The 26,947-nt window shown below is 42.2% G+C and overlaps 1 protein-coding gene across 8 annotated transcripts in view; it reads left to right on the plus strand.

The window, feature by feature from the left end:
• Positions 1–26,947, plus strand: part of ARID1B (AT-rich interaction domain 1B) — a 411,248-nt gene that overhangs the window by 357,167 nt on the left and 27,134 nt on the right. For 5 of the 8 annotated variants that reach the window (XM_029223437.1, XM_029223436.1, XM_029223440.1 and 2 more), the window contains 4 exons: positions 11,522–11,667; positions 18,379–18,488; positions 19,212–19,370; positions 24,852–25,061. In XM_029223437.1, the coding sequence (XP_029079270.1) occupies positions 11,522–11,667; positions 18,379–18,488; positions 19,212–19,370; positions 24,852–25,061 (625 nt within the window). The remainder of the gene's footprint in view (positions 1–11,521; positions 11,668–18,378; positions 18,489–19,211; positions 19,371–24,851; positions 25,062–26,947) is intronic. The other 3 variants (XM_029223438.1, XM_029223441.1, XM_029223435.1) reach the window with 2 other exon arrangements.

Raw genomic sequence — 26,947 nt, forward strand, 5'->3', positions numbered from 1 at the left:
GAATTGTTTTTCTTTAGCTCAGCCTTTGTTGTATCTGAAAGGAAGGGAGCGCTTTGCTGTTTCCACTCAGACTACCTGCACATCGTGAGTAGTTTGTTTCTGGAACCACACACCTTATGAAGTGAAGTGACAGTTTACTTGATGGCACACAGTTGGGTTTGAATTTCTGTCCTTTTCACCCTTCGATTGCCCACCAGTGGCGCTTTAACATGTTGCATTCTTGAGACTGGAGTGTAGCTGTTAAAATAAGGATTCTGAGTCGTGCAAGAGTAGAAACAGAAGTCGGCATTTTTACCCAGATAAATGCATACAGCTACGTGATGCTGATACAAGCAATATCTGTCATCCTCTTCTGTCCCTTTAAAGACTCCCCATTGAACCAACTTAATATCAGACAGAGGACGACTCTCAGACTTCTTAGTTTTTTTAAAAAAAAAAAAAAGAAAGAACAAAAACGAGTCAATTTGAAAAGTCTCATTTCTCCTGCTGAGGAGGGAATTTTTATACTGAATATCACAACCCTGAGTCTGGAGACTTACATCTTAATTCTTAAGCCATACCAAAGGCTAGGATAACTGAAATTAGCTTTCAAATATTTTTGTTTTTAGTAAAGTAGGAGATTAGGGATTTTAATTAATACTATTTTCCAATCTTAGCCACTCTTTAACAGACTGAATAAATTTCATGAAGTCTTAACCATAAGGTAGCTTGATCGGTAGCAGTCTAACAATTGGTGTTGACATGGCTGAATGTTTTGTGAGAATCTGAGCAGTGGTTCCTCTGCTTGGGAACAGCTAGCTGCACGTACAGACCCTGGTGGATTGGGCCTACGTAGACGCTTATACCTGTGTCTTATATGCACCATCGTCGTCTTCCCCCGCCCCCCCCCCCGCCCCAGCTTCCAGCAACTCTTCTTTAGTGGAGGGGGGGGAGGGTGTGTATTTATAATTCATTTCACCTGTTGCTATTTGCCAGCAAGGCACTTTTTCTCTATTTTTTTCCTCTGAAGCCAGTATGACTCAGTCTGCTGATGGGCTAGGAGGCACTGATGTGGAAACACAGTAATGGAGATAGTGCATTAACACATCAAAGAGAAGGGGCGAAAACGCATGTGTGTGCAACCTCCGTTATAGTGGGTCCATGGGCTTAAAGAGCTGTGAGTGATCTGTGTTAACTAAGAATTTAGCCCTTTGGATTTTGGACAATTAGGTATTAAAATAATAGCTATGATTTGAGAAGTCATGTTATTGAAAGACAAAGCGAAAAGATTTCAAAGGCTTAAATAGAGTTTTAATTTTTACAGTTAAATGTTAGCCTTTGTTTTAACATCTAAACACTATGCTTTAATTTTTAGCTCCTTTTTTGCCTTCAAAATTTAGAATTGGAATGCATATTGCTGTGTTGGTATTTTAAGATTATGATTTCAATCAAATCTTTCAGAGTTCCAGAATTATTATAGCAGCCATAAGGTCCATTTATTAGTCTTCAAATCAAAAAGTCGTAAAACACTAATTTTTAAAATACCAAGAGAGATTTTTTTTTTAAAAGTTTAATGAGATCCAAGGAATCGAAGTATGAAATGTACAGCAAACCTTTAATGGACTCGAGTCTCTGAAGTTCCTTAAACCACTGGTTGTTATCTAGAGAGATTTTTAAATATACACACACACCCTCGCCCCAGCCTCACGCCAGGTGAGGCTCGTGAGCCTGTATCTTTTATAAACCTGCTGGGTGATCCTGGGGTAGAAGACCAGCACAAATCTGGGGATTGCATTAGGGATTCCTGCTGCTGAGGTGCACTAGTGAAAAACACAGAGGGAAGAGGCAGGAAAGCCCAAGCTCGGAGAGCCCGTGCTTTGTACCTGATAGACGCTGACGGAAGAAAATACTGGACTAGAGCTGGGGACACTGGATAGAATTAGAAGGAACTGACGTTTAAACAGACCTGATACCGTGACTCAGGCTTTGGCGATCTTTTGTCTCACTTTCTACCTCTGAGCATCCTCTCAGATATCAGTATCTTCCTGATACTCTGAGATATTCCAAGTTCCCCTCCATTCCTAGAACTGCCTTCTTAATTCAGAATGTCTTCTATCCACGTCCCAGTCTGCACCTCTCACAGCTGGGTGCTGTCCTTACGTCTAAGGGAGCTCACAATGATGTGTGTATTGGGTTGGGGCTCTGATTAACCGGGCCAGTCCTCCATCAGTGGAGTGTGTGCCCAGGTTTACTCACCCAGGCCACTTGTCTTCCTTTCTAACCTCATGGGCCCACTAACATCTCTTCCCCCACATACCACATGTTCACACCGGACAAACTGGGAATATCACATCTAGAATCAGCATTACAGTCCACCCGTCACTGGAAAAAAATCAGCAACACAGCCCAGCCAATCCCAGCTGCTCAGAGTTGTTAAAGGTAGGAGTGCTGAGATCACATTTGTCTCAGGTAGTACCACTGGCCTCAGCACCAACCCGCAAGGCTTTCAGGTTGAAACCAGGAAGTGTCAAGTTGTTCTCAGTCTGAAATCTCATAACCTCAGCAGGGTTTGGGGCCGAAGGCAACAAGAAGAGTTTGTAAGCGATGAAGAGGCTGTGATCCGGGTCTTGGTCTATCCCAGTCTGTGGTTGGGGAGGTGTCATGCGTGACCGAGTGAAGATCATAGGTGGGGGGCTGCATTGTCCGACTGCCCAGAGGGCCTCTTAGCTGGTAGCGTTAAGCCTGTGGCAGCAACTCCCTGAGGCTCTTCTAATCTTGACCTTCATTCTTATTTTGAACTCCATTTCCATCACGTAGATTAAAAAGCAAAACCAAACCACAAGGTTTCGTCCCTTGCTTTAAAAGTTAACTCTTACTAAATTGCCTTTGATTGTTAAATACCTACCGGTACGAACTTGCCGGGTCCTGCCCCTCCAGCTTCTCGGGCCAGAGCACCTGGCGTGGACGTAAAGAACTATAGTTCTGCTCAGCTATCAGGCCTTTCTTGCAACATTTTTTACCCTAATTTTGAACGGTGTTTTGCTGAAATAAATTAAGTAACTTTGTGGCCCAAGGCCACCTTTAGCTCAGAAAATCTGTAAGAATTTTAGGAGGATTTTTTTTCGTAAGTTGGAAATAACCATATTGATATATTTCCTGGCACTGCGGCCCTGGACAAGTGCATTCCTTGTTAGAGGGTCTGACAGAATGTTGCTGTGGTAAAGTGTATGAGATGCGGATCTCAGGACCCAAATTCCATTTTATTTTTTTAGCCGACAGCCTGGTCCATTAAGGTACAAGAAGTCTGAATGCATGTGAGACCTGTGCCCTCTCAGTTGTCCCCTCCTAAAGCAGCACTGGGGTCAGCTCGTTGCTACCTGCTACATGGCTCCTCGGTAGCTGCCACGCCCATTTGCTGCCTGCGTCCCAAGTGTCCAGACCTCCAAGGAGACCCACCCCCGTGTCAGTTCGCTCTCCCTTAACGGCTTGTACCCAGGAAGGGAGTGTCCTGGTGCAAAGGTGGGAACTCCTATCGCAGAGAAGGAATAGCCTTCTTTGTAAATCATTCGAGGTCTTAATGGCATTATGATCTCAAGATAAACTTTCTTAAAGATCTTTAATATAATGCAGTTAGAAAGGGGCACTTTTTTCTTTCTAAGGGGGACATCAGAGGCAACTAGTTTCTCTTTCACAAGGTTCAACAGATCTCATTTTTACCAGACAAGGGAACTGTGCCAGTTACGTCTTGTTAGAGGCCAGTCAGAAGCCACGGGTGCCAGCACCCACCCACCAAAGTGCCGGGCTCACCTCTTGCAGGGAAAAGAGAGGTTTGGGGCCCGGTGTTGGCCCTGTGGCTTTCCTAACGCCCTGCCCTTGAAGGAAGTGCTGATGTCAAAACCTCTGAATGTAGCATCTTCAAAAGGGAGTATTTTAGTTCATTTTCGTAGGATTGTCAGTAAACAGTTCGTAAGAGCAGAACAATGGGTTTAACAAACCAAAATCAACTTTGAGATGAAGAGAACATCCTTAGTTAGCAATTACCAAAATTCAAGGAGCCAGATAGTTTTTGTACTTTCTTCACACTCCGACAAGGAAGCGTCTCGCTTCAGAAGCCTAGAGCTCTATTTGTTCTCCTGTGCTTTGAGAGAGAAGGTGAAGATCAGTCAGCTGCTTTAGGAACAACTAAAACGGGTTACCTGCACTGAAGCGAAAAGGAAGTACTGAATCTTGAAATTGCACGACAGGTGCCATTTTAGAGTGAGTGCCAGGAGCAGAGCTGGGAGCAGGTTGGAGCCCTTTGAGGAATCTGCAGGAAATAGTTAACAGAAAGGGAAACAAGGTTTCTGATGTTACAGGGTTTCAGGAAATTCAGCGTGGAATATGCAGGATTCCTCCGTGCTTGGTGGAAACAGCTTCACTGAGATGCAGGGGTGAAAATACAGCTCTCTGGAGAAAGGTGGAGACAACCAGAGTGCTTTAGGCGCAGAGAGGCCCAGTGGGCAGCGCCACGTTATATAGGCCCATGGCAGAGACACGCGTGGGAGAAGCTATGCTCTGAAGAGTCATCTGCAAATATACACTCACTAAAGACGGCTCTGGAGGATTTGCTAAGAAAGTCATTACTCCCCTCTATTGAAAGGGACTTTTTCATAGAGACGTTGAATGTTATTACATTCCTCTTTGTCCATGCTTAAAGGAAGAAAAAAAAAAAAACTTAAACGTATCAATTACCAAAGGGTTTGGGGAGTTATTAATTTATAGCTGGGAAGTGACTGATAATTGTTGCTCTAGCTAATTTGTTGCTGTCATCATACCCACTTCAGCTCTCCTTAAGGGAACAGGCTGCCTTGAAAAGAGGTGATGTTCACACAGGGAAGATCTTAGAAAACAGACCAAGAAGTATTGTAAAGGGCGTTCCTGCCTAGGGAGGAAGGCTGACGGAAAGGACTCGCCCTCCGCTTCCCAGACTTGGGTCTCCAGCCGCCTCCGCGACGTGGCCTCCTGGCCGCTCAGACCCCACATGTCCAGAGCGCAGCTCACGTCTCTTGCTGGTCTTTCCGCGCAGCAGCGGCCCCTTACCTGTCCCTTGTGCAGCCGGGCAGCCAGGGGACGTCGGGCCACCTTTTCTTACCCCACAATGTCTGACTCATCACCGAGTGCTGCCGGTCTACCTCTGAGGGAGCGCTCAGCTCCCCGTCACTCCCACCCCGGTTCCGCGCGCCACCTTCTCTCATCTGGACTCGCGTGACAGCCACACACCTGTTGCCCTGCGTTCGTCCTTCCTGCCTCTGCTGCGTCCTCCCCGCCGCCCCCCAGCCAGAGGACCATGCCTTTGAAATACACATCCTTTTCTGCCATTTCTCCTGCTTAAACCCCTAGTCTCTGCCAGCTCCTCTTAGGGGACAGGCGAAACCCCAGAGAACCGTAAGCCTCATGTGACCTGGCCCCCGCCCTCTCCCTCTCATCTCTTAATCTCTCCTCTCCTCTTCTCTCCTCCTCACCTGATTGAGTCCCTTTCCATCCCTCAGATCTCACCTGAGGAGGGGGTTCAGAGGGGCCAGCATCCCTTCCTCAGGGAACGTGCCCTGACCTCCTCATTATAAGCACCCCCAGTGCGTGCACCTCTCCTTTATCCGCACGGCGTGGTTGCAGTTGGACACTCCCTGCTCTGGTTACTTGACTCGTGTTTGCTTTTGTCTGGGCCTGCCGGTGGGCTCCTTCCTCCCCTTCCCCTCCCACACCCATCATGCACACATGTCTGTAACTGTCAGCTACACAGAAGGTATTTCTGACTAATTTTGTTATTATAGCACGCCTTCCTGAGTGAAAGGGGTGCAACAGTTTTTTAAAAAAGTAGTGTGTGGGCTGTGCATCTTTCTAGGGATCTACAGATTTTTAAGTCATTGGCACTTGGATTTGTTCTTTGTCTTTGGTTTAATGATATAAGTGCCACTTTACCTTCACAGGGTTGATTTCTAGCCAAAGCAACTGGCTTGTTGAGATTATAACATTATTTCCCCACTAGAACGGCAGTTGCATTTGCTGTCACAGGTGTACTGATGGATTAGCCACACCGAAAATGGGCTGCAGTTCGGACAGCTTTCACTTCTGTTTTGATTGTGTTGTTTTGGGGGCAAAGCTAGTGATTTTCATTCTTCAGATATTAGATTTTAAATAATCTTGACTGAATGTCCCTCTTGGTACTGCTTTGGAAGAGCTGCTGTGTAACTTAGGTTGAAAGCCTGTTTCACCAGTGATCTGGACACGTACGTGCAAATTATTTGTTTATAAACCCGATTATTTGCGTTTATTAAAATAGAGCATCCTGTGTAATGTTGTGTATACGATTGGAGCTCTCCGAGGTTGAACTGCTGGAATCGGGCTTTTCAAAGTTTCAAGTTCCTGGTTCTGATAACTACTGGGCTGAAGTGGGAAAGTACCCCAAGTTTTAGTGTTAGTGTCATTTATTTTGTCAGTAAGCAGTCTTTTCTGGCTTCATAACTTAAACTACATCCATAGTGACAGTCCGTATAGAGAAAGATACATATGTTTGGCAGTCATGCCGTTGTCCAATAAAGCATGCACTGCTTTATCTTCCTTTTGAGCATAATTCAATAATGATATTTTCAGTGCTAGGATTCTTCAGAGTGGAGCTTCTCTCCGTGTGTCTTTGCCACTAGACTTTATATAAAGTGGCTTCACTCACCTGGTGTCTATTTCCAGAGCGTTTCTTCTGTCTGTCCCTACCCTCCTCCAAAGAGCTGTATCAGAAATCCATTCATTTTCAAAATAAACATTTCACACTTTCCAGTCTATCCCTATTGAGAAAAAGTAGTGGTGATTGCTAAAACAATATGGCCTAAGTATTCTTTTAAAGCACGAAAATCGTATGCAGACTTTATTTTACTTTAAATTTTATCGTAGTTGACTTAAAAACACGATATTTAGAAATGTGTGGTTACTCTGTATTGGATTTCATACTGACATTTTTACCTGCTAAATTCAAACTGTGGTGGGAAGCTGTATTCTCCTTTCTGTTTTCACGGTGAACCATTGGAAATGGTCACTTTAAAACTGGTATTTGCTTCTGGGTTTTTTTCCCCCAAAGCCAGCCCTTTATTGGCAGATTAATGTGTAATGTTTGAGAAATCTCCAAAGTGAATAAAAGGACGAGCTATGAGAAACCACTTGTTTGTGTGTAGACCGAGGAGTGCTAGAGGGAAGGGCGCCTGCCAGCTCCACTTCTGAATCATTCTCGTTGGAATAACCTGCTTTTTGTCATGGAATGACAGATCTTAAACACTTAGGTCTAGTCCCAACTGAAGACCAATTCAAGTGCCTCTGGTTCCTCTGCAAGTCCGCACATTTACATAGCAACCGCCTACGTCACACCTCGGCACTCCTGAGCTGGGGGAGTCCTGCCGGGCTGTGCCCGGCCCCCTGGCCCCCGGCCAGCGCAGGGCCGCGTGGTAGTAAGCGCCTTGTGATCTGTGGCACCGCCCAACACTGTCGGTTCCACGGGGCACAGTTCAGTAGCTGCCTCAGCAGCATAACAGCAACAAACCGTTATTTTCCAGTGTTTGTCCCCCCTCCCCCCAGACATTATTGGGCATTCATTGCCACAGCCATTGCGGGTTAGGAATCCGTGCCATCAGGAGAGCGGTCATTCGTAACAAAAACCATCTGAGCCCATAGACCCGCTAGAAACAACATCCCAGCAGTTCACAGACCCAAAGATCGAGGTAGGGCACTTTGCTCTTCCAGGTACAACTTACGTTGTACGTCTTGGTAGGGTTTTACGTTGAAAATATTTCCCTCATGTCAGTTTGTATTTTTGCCTGGTTTTTTTTTGTCGCTCTTGTTTCCTTTTGAAAACAGGAAACTAGTGACTTGTTTCTTTGCTCTCCTAATTCCATTTGGAGCATTCCAAATGTTGCTGTGGTCAGAAAGAGAGCTGGTCGTCGGTGAGCGCTGCCTCTGGAAAGGGACCAGCATCCTCTGAGGCGGCTGTGGTCCTGGTAATGGTAGAGTCGCCCCAACCAAATCAGCTTTGTGTTGTGAGCCCTGGAAGTGCTCTTCTGTCAGCGACACCACAGTGAGCTGGAGCGCTCGGCCTAGTCAGAGAGGCAACCATCTGATGTGTCCTTCCAAAAAACAAATTGTCTCGATTTCCAAAATTCAACAGAGGGCATTGAAAGCTCTTTTTTAGTATCAAGCCCATTTTGCTTGTTCAAAATTACCAATAGTCTTGGCAGTCATTTCCAAAGCAGTAATGAATAGGATTTCTTCTGTGATGATGACAGACTGGCTCTCTCCCCCGTTTAGACAGGTGGCCAAGTGCTATGCTCGTGGCCGCACGTGCCCTGCTCTCCTGGGAAGGCCCGTTTCCCTCTCAGCTCCTTCCTTGCTTGGATACTACCCAAGAGGCCCGTAGTACCCAGGATAAACTCCCTCCTCAAGGCCGGTGTCCGGGGGGCTGGTCTGTCCACTTCCACTACCTCTCACTGTGTGAGCCCTCCAGGAAGCCCAGAGGAAAGCACCGCTGTGATTTGTCACTTTCTACATCAAAAGAGGAGTATGGTAGACAAAAGGAAGGAGCACAACAGCCTGCTTTGTCTCATCGAGAGTTAGCGTCGTTACAGGGCCCTTAGAGAGGCAGTATACAGCATACTGGGCTGAAAGCAGGCTTGGGGACTTCTCTTTCTGCCACTTACTGTGTATCTTCAGGCAAGTTATTTAGTCTCTCTGATCCTTATTTTCTTTCTCTGTCTGTGAACATAATGCCACCTCCCTTCCTCCAGGAACTTAAAAAATTAAATGTGTAAAGTACCTAGAAATCATGCCACACATATGTGTAAGTACTTGATAAGTTATTGATGTTATTATCATTATCAGTTCCTCCATGTTCAGATGTAAAAACTGAGGCTAAGAGAGCCCAAGTGACTTTCCCCCTGGATCCCAGTGACAGTGGAAGGTGTCACTAGTGACAGAGTCAAGAGCCCTGGCTTTCCAACCAGACTCTTGAAACCATAGGCATAGTTTAATTGAGGACCGTTGTAACCAGCAGCTGACATCCACCACATGGACCTTTAAATCTTTAACTTTTTGTTATTGTAAGTATATTTTTTAAAACCTCTGTTATGTGCACTTGCACCATCTTACCGTGATTGAGGATGAACTGTGCAGACTTGGGGGAGAAATAGTAGATTAGAGTTGGGCCTTTGAGGTTACTTAATGGAACCATCTGCCTGATGGATTTTATACTCTGATTCTCTTTTTCCGCCTTAGTTATAAACAAGTGTGCTTAAGGAACTGTTCGTTTCATACACACATTAGTTTCACCACGTGTGAAACTGAATTTGGTGGAAGTTTGAAAAGGGGGCCATCTTTCAAAATGCCTATTCACGATGATAATGTTCTCCATCAATTCATTCATTTAACAGAGACTTTTTAGTAGCTGTGATGTGCTCATTTGTACTTCTCAGGAGGCATATACACCTATAAGAGCCAAAACATGAACATAAATTATTTTAATATACAAAGGAAAATGCAGAAGCTATAAAGCTATAAAAAGCTGTATAGGCACAGAGTCTGGAGAAGGCAGAGCTTCCAGGTCAGAGAATAAGGGCGGCCTTCTTGGAGGAGGCTGCCCCTAAAACTGGATCTTGAAGGACAGGTCAAAGCAGTCACTGACTTGGAAGTAGTCTCCACAAAACACAGCCTGTTCCTAAGTTAAGGATGCTCTTCATGTGATTTATCAGCTAAGGAAATTAAGAGGACAGTCCCAACAGGTGCTACTTGTTCTCCTTTGAAACAGTGACACGAATGCTAAATCGTCTTTTTGAATGAAACTCCTCAGAAGAGAACCTAAGATAGTGAAGTCAATGCCAACAGTCTACATTGCTGATGTTTAAGACCCTAACCATATAGGGGTATGTTCATAGCTGCTGGGCAGCGTGTTATAAGTATTTGATGACCTAGGGGTTAATCGGAAGCCATTGGGTGATCTTGGGCTCACCCTGATGAACTGCCGTCTAGTCCCACCAGCATTAGTTATTCGAAGGGGGGGTAGGTGAGCTGCGGTTCAGGGCAGAAGTAAGACTCCCCCCCTCCCAGAGCTTCACTCACAACAGTAGCCTCTCAGACTTCTGGAACATTCTTTCCAAACCATCATAAGTGTTAGTTTGTACAGAACTTCTCTGAATGTTTGGTAAAATATGTAAAAGAAAGAAAAGACCACTCAAATCTTTAGTACTTTGAATTTTCAGATAGACCATGTTGGAACTTCTTCTACCAAGCAGAAAGTTAAATCCACTGAAAATAGCTACACAAAAAGAATAGTATTTTTTTAATGACTTATGTTAATTTCTTAAAGGATCTCTTAAAATTTTTTTTTTTGTACTCTTATGCATTAAGAGCCACCAAATGACAGTTTAATGGAGGTGGAGGGGTTGTAATTACAATTAGTTTGGAACAGATAAACAACGTGTAGGGGGATTTTTACCTCTCCTATCAGCTCTACTCCTGAGAGTAAACGTTAGTCGCGGAAAGTTTGATAAGTTTTTAAATGTATACTATTTACATAAGAAGAGCTTGACGACAACAGTGGAGTCTTTTCAGGATTTTGCCACATTGCCATCATCTTTCTTTTTGCATTGTAATTTTCCTGGGACAATTAAACCTCTTCTCCCCACCTTTCCCTGTCTCATTCCAGCCGTTAGAGACATGACATTATGTGACAGTTGTCTCCTTCAGATCAAAGAATACCCTTTTCCTCTTTGCAAGAGTGAAGAGAAGTTTGTCTTTCCCAGAGCAGAGCGTAGGCACAAAACTAACAAAACTAAGTCACCAGAAAAATGAGTCTGCACAGCAGTGGGGGAGGGGTGCCTTGGAGCCTACTGGGACACGTACAGCCAGTCTAAAAGCTCCCCTTCCCTTCTGTCACAGGAGACGTCCTGCAAAAGAAGTGGAAGTCTGATGTTTACTGTGTAATTTTAATATAGGGAAATTGATGTGTTTTTAACAGTACCTAATCGCAGAATGTTGAAGGGAGCTTTGGAAATGCTTTCTCCAGGATTCATTATATCAGAAAAGTTAGGTCAAAGAAAAAAGTTTTTAAACAACATTTTCACACTGCCCATTCGTTTTTTTGTTTCTCGACTTTTGGTTTTCGATGCGAGGATATTAAGTAGTGTTAACAAAGAGTCAGATCTTTTTAAATGTTAGAAATTAATTTTGCTTGCTTTTGTAATTCCTGTTCTTATTTCAAGTTCCCCCTTTCCTGCTTATACTCCTCTATATAAATTATAACCTGGAACACCAGACATGATTATCTGTGGAACTTACATTGTTTGGAATCTTTACATAGTATATTAAATAATTACTTAGCAGTAGAGTTCAGCCTCTTGGTCCAGGAAATAAATTACTTTAAGGGAGCAACCCCTTGCATAAATGACTGCCATTATGAGAAATGACTGCTGGGGTAAACTGCTGCTGCTGTGCGTGGTCAGGATACGTATGCGTGTGCTTTCTCTTCATATAGGCAAGGCGGCTTTCCCGGCGTGAATCAGAGCGGACTCATGGCTTCCAGCTCTCCCTACAGCCAGCCCATGAGCAACAGCTCTGGGCTGATGAACACCCAGGCGCCCCCCTACAGCATGACGCCCAATATGGTGAACAGCTCCACAGGTAACCTTGGCAGCTCTGTGCTTCTGAGGGCTGTCCTCCCCCTTCCCTCTTCTCCTCTTAGGCTGGTACCACTGAGAGTATAAAAGCAACTCAAGCAGTCGGATCATTGGGTGAAAAGGGGGAAAATACTACTTCTCTGCTGCTTGGGTACTTGCTCCATCTATTAAGACTTGAGGATTACATTACATTTTATGTAAATTGTTTTTATTCATTCTGTGTTTGTGCAATATGTGGACATATTTCAAGTGTCATTGGAGATTGCTTGCAAAGTATATACACTAAGCTCTTTTTGTCTTTGGGCATTATTAGGAGTCTTGGAAGATTCCATGACAAAGTCTATCTCCATTTGATAGTGGTAGAGATAAGCATTTAAAATTCATATTTCAGAGGAAATGATTGAAGGGCAGGACAAGGGGGTGTTTGAAACAGTTTTTTTTCATTTAGGAAAACTCACCTTTAAATTTACACATGAAAATAGTTGTTTACTGTCGCTGTTGAGAAATTATACATTTTTAAATGAATTGTTTTAAATTTTTCATGATGTTTAACTTTTTCAGCACACTTTATGATCTCAACAATTGCATTCTTACCAAATCCCATCTGATTAGTGGAGTAAGAGTATGCTGTCAGTTTGTGGAAATAACAAAAATGTCTAAGACTGTGCAAATGCTCCACGTTCTTAGGCCCCCAAGGTCCCGAACCACCCTTTACAAGCCCCCTATCTAGTGATGCTGAGCACTGCTCTTCAAATGAGAAAACGATGCCGTATCTCACCTGACCTGTTAACTTTTTCTGGCGCCGATGTTTTGGGTAGGATTCCCTCCTTTAGTTACTACAGAGCTTTGCATAGCCAGCTGTGCGTCCAGCAGTGCTTTATGATGTGTTAGAAAAACACTGTGGAGTCAGAGGCTGGGCTCCCTCTTATTACCTTTTTTCATTTCCTCTGCCTTTCGCCGCCTTTCTGACCTCTCCATCTTTGAAAGACGCCCCAGGAGCTGTTCTTTCTTTGTCAGGAACGACAGTCAGCTAGAGGCTGGGCTTGCATCCCATCTGAGCTTCTAGGGTTGTTGGTTTCTAGGGTCTAATTTAATAGTGCCATTTCCTGATTACTTCTCTTTAAAAGTTTATGGAAGAGGAAAAAATAGATAGTACTGGTGAAAATGAAGCTTTTTAAATAAATAAATCCAACAGCCCTTCCTGATGTTAAGCAGGCGTTCATCCCAGCAGGTGCATGTTTTTGTTTTTGTTGTTTTAAATTTATTTATTTTCTTTATTTTTGGCTGCATTGGGTCTTTGTTGCTGCGGGCGGGCTTCTCCAGCTGCGGCAAGCAGGGGCCACTCCCACCTGCGGTGCGCGGGCTTCTCACTGCAGCGTCCCCGCCATCCCAACCCTGTTGCGGAGCATGGGCTCCAGGCACGCGGGCCTCAGCAGTTGTGGCACACGGGCCCAGCAGTTGTGGCTCACGGGCTCAGCAGTTGTAGCTCGCGGGCTCTAGAATGCAGGCTCAGCAGCTGGGGCGCACAGGCTTAGTTGCTCTGCAGCACGTGGGATCCTCCCAGACCAGGGCTCGAACCCGCATCCCCTGCATTGGCAGATGGACTCCCAACCATTGCGCCACCAGGGAAGCCCCGAGGTGGATGTTTTTACATTTGAAATGAAAGATAAAAAGCTTGAATTATTAGCTAGAAGCTTCCCCTTCCCTTCCCAGCACTGTCCGAGGTAATGGTGTATTGGGGTTATTCCATGATGTGTTTTGTCTGACTTGCTGAAATAAAATTACTTCAGAGCATTGAAACTACACAATAAATTTTCACCCACTATTAGCAATACTCATTTTTCCCTTTTTTCCTTTGGACCCCAGAACCACAAAAAATAACCAACAACAAATAGATACCCTGCCTAAGAAGATTTATGTATTCCTGAGGAATAACCAGTTTAATGGAGATTCACAGAGAGGGTTTCTTTTTATTATTATTATTCAGATAATTCAGCTGTTTGTTATTTCATACAGAGGAAATGTTCAGTGAAAGGCCGTCTATCCTCACAGTCTTTTGTATGGGCTACTAGTAGTATATATATTTTTTTTATTGCATTGTGCGTTTTGAAGTATTGAATTTTTAATAATTTACCAAATTTTCCTCTACCCATTTATGTGATTTGATTCCAGTTTTATTAAGTCAAAAACACTACCTGATAGAAAGTAATCATCTAGCATCTCCAAGGAATATTGATGATTTAGCATTTACTGTGTCTCTATTGATAGATACATGTGAATCTGCTATAACTGTGTTACAATCTCTGAGGGAAACAGGAATGACAAAGGAACCCAGACTGTTACAGTTGTGGCTCCTGATAGGAGTTTTGGTCTGAAGGCATACACTTGACTTTTCTAGAGATGGGCCAGAAATGGCTTGGATCATCACCACCTCAGATTACTTGGTTTGGGCTCATGGAGGTAAATTCCCAGTGACAACAGCAAAGCGTTTTCTCCAACAAAGGACACTTTTGGAGAAAGTGCAGATAATACAAATGATGGCCAGTGGGGTTTTATGAACCTCAGTTAGCAGCTTTGTGCAGCCGGCATTCCAGCTTCCCCTTTGCTGAGTTCAGATGGTTGTGCTGTAGGCAGTGTGCAGGGCCAAAAACAGTCCTCCTGTGTAGTGACAAATTGTTACAAGCCTCAGTGAGCAAGTAATTATTTAAATGGAGTCAGTGTGACTGTGAAGGTGGCACCTCTTTCTTCACTTCAGATGTGGGGAGAAGTGGGATGGTGAGCAGTGGGGATTGTTTCCCTCTAAAGAAGCTTTTAAAAAATATGTAGTTAGACTAAAAGATTAGAATTATGTATTACTATGGGAAAAATTATAAATTATGTATAACCTTGTTAAGTATACCCTTATATAATACTTGTGTTGTTACATTGTACTTAGTTATGTTTCATTTTATAATATCCATTAGTCGTATAATTATCTGCATGTAAACTGTCGCCTTCAAGAAGAAATCTAAATGCTAGAAAACATATCTACTGTCTGTGATTCTAAGTTTGCCTCACCAGAAGTCACTGTACAAAGTATACGGCATTTCCATCTGAATAACTTACAAATAGTAAATGAGCAGCCACATGGCACTGTGGCCATGCAGTGTCCCCTTGGAGGTATGTCAGCATAGGGAAATTTCGGGGGATTCTTTCAAGGCCTTGCTGATCCAGCCAGAGACAAGTGTTTCTCCTGAGCTTTTCTCATACCCTTTGTATGTGTTAAGAGTATTCTTTATATATTTGCCACATATAAAAATAGTCATGACTATCTACAAATGTATACACGTAGGTAGACCCTTTGTGTTTTCAAAAACAAGGAATAAGATATTTTACGGAGTATGGTATGTTATTTACCATGAACAGAAAAGATCTGTTTGTGTGTTTCCGGTCCTGTTTTACCATCTTCTGGGAATGATTTTGCAGCCTGGCAGGGAGACTAAGGAAAGGAAGCTGGGAGAGTAGGAATGGATGTTTAAGGCCCGTTTTACTTGCACCATATGTTCTTTATGTTCTTTTTGAATATATTAAATCCAGGTGGAATAACTGCCTTAGGACCTTGACCCGCACTTACTCCAAGAAGTCATTCTAGCTCTTAAATTCCAATGGTAAAGCCAGAGGCTACTAGTCGAAATGTATTTGCAGTACTCACACAGCACTTTCTGCAGTCAGAAAGTTCTCTCCTGCCCCTTTTTATGTCTGAACTTTACATGCTGGATTACTGATGTCAAGAGGAGGAAGAACAGTGACTTGATTTAACAAATTTAACAAATCCTTATAATATTGGTGGTCTTTCTCTTCTGGGAAAGAAGAAAAAAATAGTGCCCCTGGAGTAACAGTGCCCTGGAAAGCATATGGCTCTTTGCAGTATTCATTGAGAATTCTGGTAAGAAGTCAAAAATAAGCATTTTAACAAAAGGAATAGTAAAAGCCACAGTAAGGAAAGACCTTATGCTCCATCTAGTAAAATAAAACTTACATCGTAAGTAAAGCTATTACCCTATATTCTATACTTATTTATCTCTCAAAATAATATGGCATTGTAATTTTAAAATTTTATTTGTTTGTTTATTTTTGGCTGTGTTGGGTCTTCATTGCTGCGCGCGGGCTTTCTCTAGTTGCAGCAAGAAGGGGCTACTCTTCATTGCGGTGCGTGGGCTTCTTGTTGCGGAGCACGAGCACGGGCTCTAGAGCGCAGGCTCAGTAGCTGTGGCACACGGGCTTAGTCGCTCCGCAGCATGTGGGATCCTCCCGGACCAGGGCTCGAACCCGTGTCCCCTGCTTTGGCAGGCGGATTCTTAACCACTGCGCCACCAGGGAAGTCCCAGCAATGTAATTTTCGAAATATGTTTGCATCCCCCGAATGCCCATTTTAAAATATATAATAGGAAATGAAGAAGTTTGGGGAATTTCAAACCAATATACATGCTTATATTCATCTAAGTGTGATTTTTAAATCACTGTAAATTGTCATTAATTATCATAATACAATATTGGCCTAGTTCTTTATGCTAAAAAACCCGCTTTTTATGTACATTAACACATTTCATGCATGAAGAAGGAATTAGAAAGAAATTACTATTTTTCAAAAATAATATTCAGGCATAATCTATTATAAATGCTACCAAACTATCTGTTACAACCTTAGGAGGAGCAGGACTTAAGCCGTGTGTCCATGGCTTTGCCAGTTTCTCTGAAATTGTGTGGCTGTCGTCCCTTTGAACCCACTCTGGGAATACCTAGCAAGGACATGTGGGCTTTCATAAAGAAGCCCCTCTTTCCATACTCATCCTGCTTTCTTTCCCCATCTCTTCTTCTACAAAGGGGGTTTCTTAATGTATAGATTTACTGGTTCCTATCTCGCTAGACGCAAGGGGTAAAACTGCACGAAAGCAATCCGCTACTTTGCACGAGGCTGTCTTCTTGGTGTAATATCTCTCAGCTGCTTTTTTGAGGTTTCACACGTTCACAAAAATAACAGCATTTTTAGCTGATCCCAATAGATTTTTCTCTGCAGCTGCATCACTTGAAAAAGCTTTTTGTTCCAGTTCTTAAAGTCTAAGTATTGAAAGTAATTTGGAAAAAAAAAGGAAAAGAAAAACATCCCAATTATGATTTGTGTGTGTGGTGATGACTTCAAGGGCTGACTGAGCTGCAAATGGGCTTTGAAAAACAAGCCAATGTGCCCATGGAAAATACAGGCATTTCAGAGCGCATCATTGAGTGTGCTGATGTAAACTCACAGGCACGTGCCTGGGTAGGCTTTTTTGGCAGGACCTCTGGTCTCAACCTGCAGTGATGCTAACGATATTAGCAAATTAGCACCACAAAGCTTGCCAGCTAATTCGCCAGAGCCCTGCTCACTCTCTCACTGCTGTAATTAAAACTAATTATTTTCTAAAACATAGTAATACATGAATATGTGCAATAATCATTTTGTAGTGGGCAATCTGTGGAGCCTTTTTTTAAAGCTTTTTTTTTTTTTTCCCACATTATGCTGCATGTGCACTGCCGTGGTTAGGCCAGCGCGTTGATTTGCAGAATGTAAAATGGGTCCTGTTCATAAAACCTCAAGGTTTATTTTATTTTGAAATGGGAATGTTTTCGGTTTTTCACTCATTTCCAAGGCTCGTGATTCTCTCCCCTCTCCCTTTTCTCCTTCCACCTCTCCTCACTCTGCCTCCTCACACAGCTGTGTGGTGTGACACTCACAGCCCAGTGCTGTGCAGATGGTTTGCACAGTGGGGTTCTGTAGAAATTCAGCTGTTATTCCCCGGATATCTGCACTGATTCCCTACTGTAGCCTTGTTCTTCCTTTAAAAGGAAATCTAAATCCATATTTTTGACTTGAAAATATCTAGTAGTGTTTGCAATAAACGCGTGTAAATCCGTTGTTCTTTGGTGAACCTTTCATTCTAAAGCCTAAATGAACTTGATTGAATTTCTGAGCCAGGAGCTAGGAAATGAGTTTTGCCTGGGATCGTAGGGTTGACTTGAGCTGGTGTGGGTGTCTAACCTGGGCATTTGAGCTGAGGCTGAGGACTGATCCATGTGTGCACTGCACCAGAATGAAAGGAAACCAGCCCCATTGCAAAATAATTAGAAATCCTCTCCTTCAAAAATTACTTTTGATTATTGTTTTTGAAGTCATCTGTTACAACCACCTTCCGTTATTGTAGCCTATGCCATATGTAATAGATGCGATTTTCAAATGAAACAATACAAAGTGGTAAATGATTTTACAGACTATGGATTATGTGAATTTAGGAAGTTAAGAAAGCAATAAATCCTCTAGTCCACCAGTGAAAATAGACATATCCAGCATTTGAATCCCCCATGAGCAATTTAGACATTGGGCATATTTCTACTTGCACCTACTCTATTAAAGCTGTAATAATTTTGAAAAAATAATATTGATAAAAGTTGACTTTCAGTGGCTTAGGTCTTGAGTAAATGATAGCTTTTTTTCCCCCTAAGATAAAAAAGGATTGCCAGAATGTCATGCTACTTAGATTTCAGAAATGAGTATTCTCTGAGTTACAGTTTCTTTTTCCTTTTGTCTTTCCTTCCTTGGAGGGAAATTCGGGTGCCCCATCACTCAGTAGCTTGTGTTAGCGGGAGCACAGCCTGACACATCATGTATAATCCCAAACTCTTTTCTCCTGTTTTCGATTAGCATCTATGGGTCTTGCAGATATGATGTCTCCTGGTGAATCCAAACTGCCCCTGCCTCTCAAAGCAGATGGTAAAGAAGAAGGCACTGCACAGCCGGAGAGCAAGTCGAAGGTATTCCTCTCTCCTCTGCACGCGGTGTGGGGTCTGCTCGCTGCAGCTGCCGTGTGGCTCTCTCCTCACTTTTTTTCATTTGGTCTCTTCTCTTCCGCATGCCTCCATCTTGTGCGAAACGTTTGCAGTCTTCTTTCCCCGCCCCCCTCATGGTGTGGATCTGAAAGTTACTAGTTCTTATGGCATTTAACTCGTGGCTGGGGGAGAGGGGTGGAGGGACAGGACCCACCCAGAGAAATGCTTCGGGGGTGGGGAGAAGGAAGGGATCTTGCCTGGTTGGTACTTGAAGCCATTTTCTCTGCCTTCAGTTTGTAGCTTCCTGTTTTGGCCGCCTTAGCAACAACAACATACTTAATATTTTGCTTTCCTACCTTATTTGATAAATAAGGTGAACAGCTTTTTTTTTTTTTTTTTTCCTTTCTTTCTTTCATAAGGGGTAACCCATGCTTAGCATTCCATGTAAGCTTGAAGTAAGCATGGTGGCTCAGTGGTCTTATCCAGCATCCAGCAAACTTACCAAGTTATACTAATTAAGAATGTTGTTTTAATACTTTTATATGTGTGTGGTTTTGTGTGTTTGTTTGTACATGTCTTTATATATATATATATATATCTATTATATATAAAAATTAGTCTGTTAAACTGGATGTGCTTTTTGTTATTTTAAATAAAGTTTGCCCTACCTTTGTCTTTTTTTTTTTTTTTTTTATTCCTCTACCACAGGATAGCTACAGCTCTCAGGGTATTTCTCAGCCCCCAACCCCCGGCAACCTGCCAGTCCCTTCCCCAATGTCCCCCAGCTCTGCTAGCATCTCCTCATTTCATGGAGATGAAAGTGATAGCATTAGCAGCCCAGGCTGGCCAAAGACTCCATCAAGCCCTGTAAGTGGCTCTGGTTTTTTGTTTTTTTTGTTTTTTTGGGGTTTTTTGATAATTAATTCTATTTTAATGCTTGCTTATTTATTTGTTTTATAAGACTTTTTCTTCATAATTTATCCATGAAAGGCTTTTCTTTATAGTAGTAACAAAATGAGTAGAGTTTATACGCATCGTACATAAGTTGATTGCTGGTAATGAAACCACTGATACAAAGAAGCGTCTCTATACGAAGCATGTGATTGTGTTACTGGGTCCAAACTCCTTCACGCAATGACTTTGTTTAAATGTCTAATCCATTGTGCGCTTATAGAAGATCCTTAAAATGAGTTAACTGTCCATTTACATGGGAACTAATAGCAGCCATGGAGTATATGATAAGTTTGGCCTTTGGCCTAAATCTTTCATCGGCTATTGTGTCTGAAACATCTTATTTCAAAACTGCCTATCTTGAAAATATAAATATTACACTCTGGGCACAGTTTAGCATATCATCAGCCAGGCCTTGTTTCAATCTGCTTGTCAGAAATTAACAGAAAAGTTGTAGAAATGTTAGTGCATGTGAATATTTGGAATGCTACTCTTAGATTAATGTGTGCCTACATTAGAATCAGTTGAGATAGAAAAATTATATCCTGCACAAGCCTGCTCATAATCTTGATATTAAGTGTTGATTTCATACGATATTTTAAAAAACAAAAATGGAAATGTGCACATAAGGGAATTTTTTTAGCCTTAATATTCTTCTGTCTGTAGAGCTAGGCCTTTATTTTCCTACTAAAGAAATTAATTCTGTGCCATTAAAAAAAAAGAAGAATGGCACTGTCGTAACCTTTATTTTACATTCATATAAGGAATCAAAAGATCTTTAAAAAAAAAAAATCTTAACATGCAATTACTTGCCAAGCAGGCTTAATTAATGCGCTAATTTTTGCAAGACAATGTATTGAAGAGCACAGCTCAGGAAAAGCAAGTTGGAGGGAAGAAGACCCTGACTGCAGAATCTGGCAATCTAGTCAAAACCCCCAAAGGAGGCTGCTATTAATTATCCATTCTCTGGTTTAAGCAGATAGAGCTGAAGGTTTGAAGACTTGTTAGTTCCAGTAAATGTTTGTAAAATTCATGTGGAGCTCTAGTATAACCAGCATTTTCCTTTTCAGAGGAAGAGAGGGCAATATTCGCTGTTACCTCCTTTGTAGACATATGTTTCGCTTTTTCAACCACCGAGATGAAATGAAAAATGCTTCTAATATGGATTAAGCAGAGCTAATGGAAGAGAGAATGCAGCTCCTTAATTCTGATATCTTTGTGTTATTTGCTTTGAGTCTCAGAAGGCAGCCAACATTGGGGGGCGGGGGGGGGCGGTCCCATGATCTACTCTGGTGTTTTGTTTTAATCATAGAAAAAGTGTTTTTGAATCAGTGATACTATCAAGTTAACAGGTAGAACCCCAGCTATAACTTTTCAAAAACATTTGTTTATTGGCTCAGAGGGGAAGATTTCAGAGGTTGAAAATATCTTTAAAACCTTAAGATAATAATTAAGAATAATAACTTATTAAAGGCTACTAATAGACCATATTATAGGTTTAAAATTTCCATCTTGCTGATTTCTGAATTATAAAGAATGATTGAGATATTTATTTTAAGTTACTAGTCACATTATCTCTATCCAATAAGTCCTGTAGGAAACTATTATCAAAACCCTCCTTTCTACTTAAATATGAAAAAAAAAAGAAAACTGAATTGTTGATTTCATTAATATTTCTACATACATTATCTCTCCCTGTACCATAGCCATTTTTTTGTTTAAGAATTTACAAGCAAACTTCTGGCTCCAGTCTTAGAACAAGGGAACAGCAGAAGATGTGGTTTGAGGTAGTGGGAGGTGTTAGAGATTGCTCTGTGTTGAAAAAACAGCACCACCCTCTAATGAGATGTTCATTCAAGAAAGGAACTAAAGGAGCTTGTTATGCAGGACCTAAACTTATCTCTGCTATCAAATCACTGCAGATATATATTGAAGAGTATTTAACTTCTCTTTCTGAGATACAACTTTAATTTGTACTTAAAATTGCTCCTAACAGTGTTTCTAATAAAGCCTATCTAATAGCAGGCCTGAAATGGACTAAATAACAGAGATGTTCTATGCTTTGACAGTGTGCCATGGACCAGCGCTGTTTTGTTACAAAACATTCTAAAATAAAAATAAACATTTGCACATACACATGCATATACACATATTACCAGGCATATGGTAAAGACTGCTGAAATGTAAATCTGCTTCGAAGACTTGAGGAAAAGTGTACTTATAGACTTAATTAAGTTATATGCAAGGAAAACATTTGTGGCACCATAATAATGTCTTGCTGTAATTTTTCAGCTATCTCCATTTCTTTTTCTTGCCTCCACGACTGTTTCATGCAGTAGGATACAATTTTTACAACACCAGAGCAATATGAGGTGGTGCTAGTGGCCTGAAAAAGTTAACCAGCGTTCTTTGGGGCTAGATTTCTTGCCCATTGTTCAATGGGTAGAGTGTAAATGACGTTTATTCAAAGGTCACATCATAATTAATGTCTCTGAACAAAAAAAAGTATGTTTTGAGCCTGATCAGGGATAAAGTGTATAGTCTTTATTTCCTAGGGCTTTTGTTTCTCTTAATGTCCTTTTTCTCTGTTTGGGCACCCAAATACTAACTTTGGGAATGGGCCAGTGTGCAGCCCAGGAAGCTGGGAATGGAGATGTTACTTGCCCACCAATCCCTTCTCAGCTCTCAGTCTTATTAGATTGTGTCCACATTCACTTAGCACTTCACTCACCGAAAACCTGTTTATAGAATATTTTAATCAGCTGTTAATTCTTACTTGGATGGTGCTAGACTTTTCAGACCTTTCTTGTCCATTTGAGTATTCACTCAGAGCAAATAATGCACTGAGTACCTTCAGTGTGCTGTCACTGTTGGTGATTCAAGATCAACCCACTTCCTGCCTTGTGGAACTTAAAGTCTAGTCAGGAGAGTGGAGGGCAGACAGCTAATCCCACGCAAAACATAGGCCTCTGTGCACTGTGAGGCCAGGTGCCACCAAGGACAAATAAAGCTTGCGATGATGATTCAGACCAGGGAGGCGGCATCAGGGGAGGCCTCTTCTAGGACCTAACATAAAACTGAGGCTTGACCACTTTCTTTTCACACAGATGCATTTTTTTACATTATGGCACCATAAAATGCATTTTTGAAGATCTAAAAACTATGAAAAGTAAAACAGTTATTAAAAACTGTTATCTTCATTAAGGTTTTCTAATTTTATGAGAACAAATTGAGATATGTAGAAGTTAATTAAACTTAAGTTCACTTAACAAAGAAAGGTAAGAAAAGTTAAAATATGGATAGTCAAACTAAGTAAATCATTACTTTAGGCCAGTTTCAGGTTACGAGAATCCCCTTCTTTCATAGATAGGAACAAACACTTCACAGTCTCATTGCTTGGGCCACGATTAACTTTCTCCTGGAGCCCTTCCACAGTTTGGGTTTAGAGAGGACCTGGCCGGGAACAGCAGCTGGATCTTTTTACTCAGGATGTTGGCGGAGCACCTAGAGTGACTGTAAACTGAAACGACTGATTTTATATCTCTTATTTTTAAATGGAATCTCAGACTTTTCCTCTCAGTTCTTCACAGATGAAATGCAAGGGGGAGGTTCATGGTGGTGGTTTTAATTGATTTTAGGTGATAATGTTTTTTTCCTCTGGTTCTTCTTTCAAATTTTTATTTTTTTAAAAAAAGGTTGGGTCCATTGTTTTCAGTGTACCTCCCAATAAAGACAAAGTTTCAGAACTATGATTTGGAAACCTCTGTTCTTAACTACCTCATTAATGATGACGAAGTTTCTGAAACGTTCCCAGTATGAGAACGCGGCGTAAAATGTGTTAGAACAGTTTCTTTTCCGAGTCAGATATTCCTTGGGTGTGAGAATATGGTAAATAAATTTTAAAAGCTTATTTGGTTATGGAGTATGTTCCATGATCTGGTATGTACATGAGTTTATAGACATATATAGGAACATGTATACATACTTTAAGTTCTTATCTAAAGTAACTTTCTTTAGCTTCAGCGTCAAATTCTAAAAGATCACATTATTTTTTTTATCCTACCACTCTACTTTCTTTATTTACATCAACTGTATTACCCAGTTTTATATATTTTACGTAAAGATTTCATGCTTCAATAATTCTAAAGCTGAAGGCTTAAAATTTTAGCCAGAACAGCTTGGGAAAATTACATGTTAATTGGAGGGACCTCTGCCACTCACCAGCTTGATTAGTTTCATTCTCAAGCATCCTTTCTCAGGCCCTACCACCACCACTGCCCCCATTTCAGCAGTATGTTTAAAATTATCTTGAGCTAAATATGGTGGAAAAGAGTTAAGAAAAACTCCATCTAAAATAAGAGCTATACACTGCAAATGACGACCTAGTAAATAAACATGACTAAATGAAGTATATTATCGAGACTTTACAAGTGGTTTTGCACGATGATCCCGGAGTTGCAGATATTACAAGTGCACAAATAGCGTTACAAATACAGACATAAAAGAAAGGAAAAATATACAGTTGGGCTCTTTATGAAACAGCAACTTTTGACATTTTAGAATCAAATACATAGAAAAATAAAAGACCAAGAATTAGAGCATCAGTATAAACCAAATGGGCACATGAAAGTAAACGTGTGTATTTATCCATAGATATGCTGGGAGTATGAAACAGCACATGTCTTTGTGATTAACACGTGGCTGCTTAAGAAATGTATTAAACTATCTAAACAGCCCCTTGACCTTGGCAGAGAAGTTCAAGGAATCTTAAGTCGGGAAAGCAGGTGGTTACGAGCGAACGCCAGAGCTTCAGCTGGTCATTAGTCTACAAAGAGCCCACACACCACTGGGTCCTGTGACATGTGACCTACCTTATATTTTTCAGCAAGTACCACGTGTTTGCTCTTCCTCCATATGATTTAGTTTTAATGAAGACACACGTCGGCCATCCACATTTTGGCAAGGAAATGTAGGAGTCCATGTAGTTTTCTAGGGCTCTGTAACATTACGTGTGAAATGTTAAATTCACTGTGATCGTTCAATGAGCTAGCACCCTTTTGTTTTTAAACATGACGCGAGGCGTCATTGGAATCTTGCCTTCTGGGATTCAACGCTTATATCGATAAAGTAAAAGAAAGTTTTTGTTCCTTTTTGTTTTTCAAGTATATAAAAGGGGGAGTTTGGGCCCTTTATTTAAAGTCAAAGTAAATTCTTAATTAAGACAATGTATACTTTTTGCCTGAACTAGTAGCCTTCATTCCTAATTGTTGTGTGATAGCAGTAGTTTTAAAATTTCTTCTCTTCTTGTATTTGGTAGCTCATTACTTTTTTCTCACCTTCTTCCCTTTCCCTCTGCCCACCCATGCCCCATCTCCAAATGCTCCTTCTGGGCTCTAGAAGTCCAGCTCATCCACCACCACTGGCGAAAAGATCACAAAGGTGTATGAATTGGGGAATGAGCCAGAGAGAAAGCTGTGGGTAGACCGATACCTCACCTTCATGGAGGAGAGAGGCTCCCCGGTCTCAAGTCTGCCTGCGGTGGGCAAGAAGCCCTTGGACCTGTTCCGACTCTATGTCTGCGTTAAAGAGATTGGAGGTTTGGCACAGGTGAGAATGAATGAATGAATGAGGAGATGCTATAGATAAGCTCTTACAGCAGCTTTCTTTGAATATACAGACTCGAATTTTTTTCTCACAAAGAAAAAGCGAAGCCCCTGGGAAGGTCACCTTTACTGGGATCCGTGTTCATGTGCTGCAGGGGGAGAGTGCCGGGGCCAGGGACCTGGATCCGCTGCCCACTCGCAGAGTGACCTCAGTCATTTATATGGATCTCAGTCCTCATCTGTAAGATGAGACATTTGGGCTAGATTTTGCTTTCGGGTCCCTGACAGCTCCAGAATTCTACTGAATCTGTCAGAATTTCATAGTAAATAAAAATGTTTTGCAGATGACTAAGTTGTCTAGATTAGATATAAATCAAAAATTCACTGTTTCCCTCTATCCAGAGCAATTTAGCAAGAAAACTAAGTCATCCTTCTAAGACCACGTCCACTATACCTGGGCGACAAGAAGAGCAGTGCTGTCCCTTTTTCACAGGGCTGGGACTGGCATGGGCAGAAGTGGCACCCGGAGTGCAGAACTCCAGGAGGCGCTCGTTTTGGGGTTGTGCAGATGCCTCCCCTGCAATTCCCCTTTCAATTTTGTACCCTAGAGGCCACACTTTCCTCACCAGTCTCAGCCCAGTTTTTAGCATTGGGTCTGGTTTGTGTATCCATGTCCCGAAGTAGAATGGGGGAAAGTGTCCTAAGGGGTGAGTGCCCACTGCGTCCTGGGCACTGTGCTTTTTCTTGTCACTTTTTTTCTCAATACCCGTGAAATGCAAGGTCATCAGCCCTGAAGAAGAGATGTAACAAGATGAAGTACAGTTGTCCCTTGGGATCCATGGGGGATTGGTTCCAGGACCCCGACGAATACCAAAATCCTCAGAGCTCGAGTCCCTTATTTATATAACCTACACACAACCTCCCGTATACTTTAAATCATCTCTAGATTACTTACAATATCCAATAAAATGTAATGCTGCCTAAATATTTGCTGGTACAAATGCAAGTTTTGATTTTTGGAACTTTCTGGAATTTTTTTTTTTTTTTTGATACTTTGAATCTGAAGTTGGCTGAATTCACAAATGCATCATCCAGGGACACGGAAGGCCGACTGTACAATGTTGTGGCCCAGGGATTCTCAGGCTAGGTGGTGAGGCCAGGTCTGTCTGATTGCAAAACGTAAGCCCTTATTTCTGCCCGTAGTTCTCAGACCTAGCTGTTCATTAGCATCACCTGGGAGAATTTAAAACCTGTCAATACCTGGGCTCCCACCCAGATCAATGAAAGTAGCTGCTCGGGCCTCAGGTGGTGCGGGGCCTCGCTATCCAAAGGCGGGTCATGTAATCCACAGGTATCACCGAGGGCCCACCCTGGTCTCGGTGCCACACAGCTCTTGGGGATGCAGGAGAGGCCTTTGTTCTCAGCCCTCTCTGAGGTGCCTCCTCCCACCTGAGACCTGAGGCCTACAACTGAAGCAATCAGAGCTTGACTCCAGACTGCCTGATCAGATGGTAAATCATAGGATGCAGACCAGGTGTGAGTGGTGGTCAGTGAAGGGAGAGGTCAGGATACACACCTCTCTCTTGCACTTAAACCCTCTGACCTTTCCCCTCTGTACCTGGACACCCCTGACCTTTCCCCTCTGAGCATAGACCCCCCCCCAACCTTTCCTCTCTAGACACCCCGGACATTTCTCCTATGTGCATAGACTCCCCTGACCGTTCTTTCTTTACACCTAGACCCCCTGACAGATTTTTTTAGAATCCCCAGGACGCTAAACAATTGGGTGTCACCCATCGCAGCAGCGTAGGGATTGTCTAGACACCTCACTCTGTCAGTAGTGTGTATTCCCATGTTGGGTCTGTGAGCAGGACTCTGCTGGCTTAGCTA

The sequence above is a fragment of the Monodon monoceros genome, unplaced genomic scaffold (assembly GCF_005190385.1).
Source record: "Monodon monoceros isolate NGI ecotype Baffin Bay Population unplaced genomic scaffold, NGI_Narwhal_1 Super_Scaffold_15, whole genome shotgun sequence".
NCBI lineage: Eukaryota > Metazoa > Chordata > Mammalia > Artiodactyla > Monodontidae > Monodon > Monodon monoceros.